General features: G+C 53.3%; 1 protein-coding gene across 1 annotated transcript in view; it reads left to right on the forward strand.

The window, feature by feature from the left end:
* Positions 1–14: 14 nt before the first annotated feature.
* The window catches only part of LOC108356187 (cell surface glycoprotein 1-like), a gene marked incomplete at both ends in the record, with an annotated part of 1,518 nt that continues 1,091 nt past the window's right edge, over positions 15–441 (forward strand). Inside the window, one exon of the mRNA XM_017607311.1 lies at positions 15–397. Coding sequence (XP_017462800.1) covers positions 15–397 — 383 coding nt within the window. The remainder of the gene's footprint in view (positions 398–441) is intronic.

The following is a 441-nucleotide window of genomic DNA, read 5'->3' on the forward strand; positions in this document are numbered from 1 at the left end:
TACTCCTACTGAAGAGCCTTCTTCTACCGAAGAATCTACTACCGATGGGCCGACCACCACCGTAGAGCCTGCTTCTACCGAAGGATCTACTACCGATGGGCCTACTACCACCGAAGAGCCTACTCCTACCGAAGAGCCTGCTTCTACCGAAGAATCTACTACCGATGGGCCGACCACCACCGTAGAGCCTGCTTCTACCGAAGGATCTACTACCGATGGGCCTACTACCACCGAAGAGCCTACTCCTACCGAAGAGCCTGCTTCTACCGAAGAATCTACTACCGATGGATCTACTTCCACGGAAGAGCCCACTCCTACTGAAGAGCCTTCTTCTACCGAAGAACCTACTACCGATGAATCTTCTTCCACCGAAGAGCCTACTCCTACTGAAGAGCCTGCTTCTACCGATGGGCCTACTACCACCGAAGAGCCTACTCCTAC

Source organism: Rhagoletis zephyria, unplaced genomic scaffold (genome assembly GCF_001687245.7).
Source record: "Rhagoletis zephyria isolate East Lansing unplaced genomic scaffold, Rhagoletis_zephyria_1.1 Rzeph_scaffold_55145, whole genome shotgun sequence".
NCBI lineage: Eukaryota > Metazoa > Arthropoda > Insecta > Diptera > Tephritidae > Rhagoletis > Rhagoletis zephyria.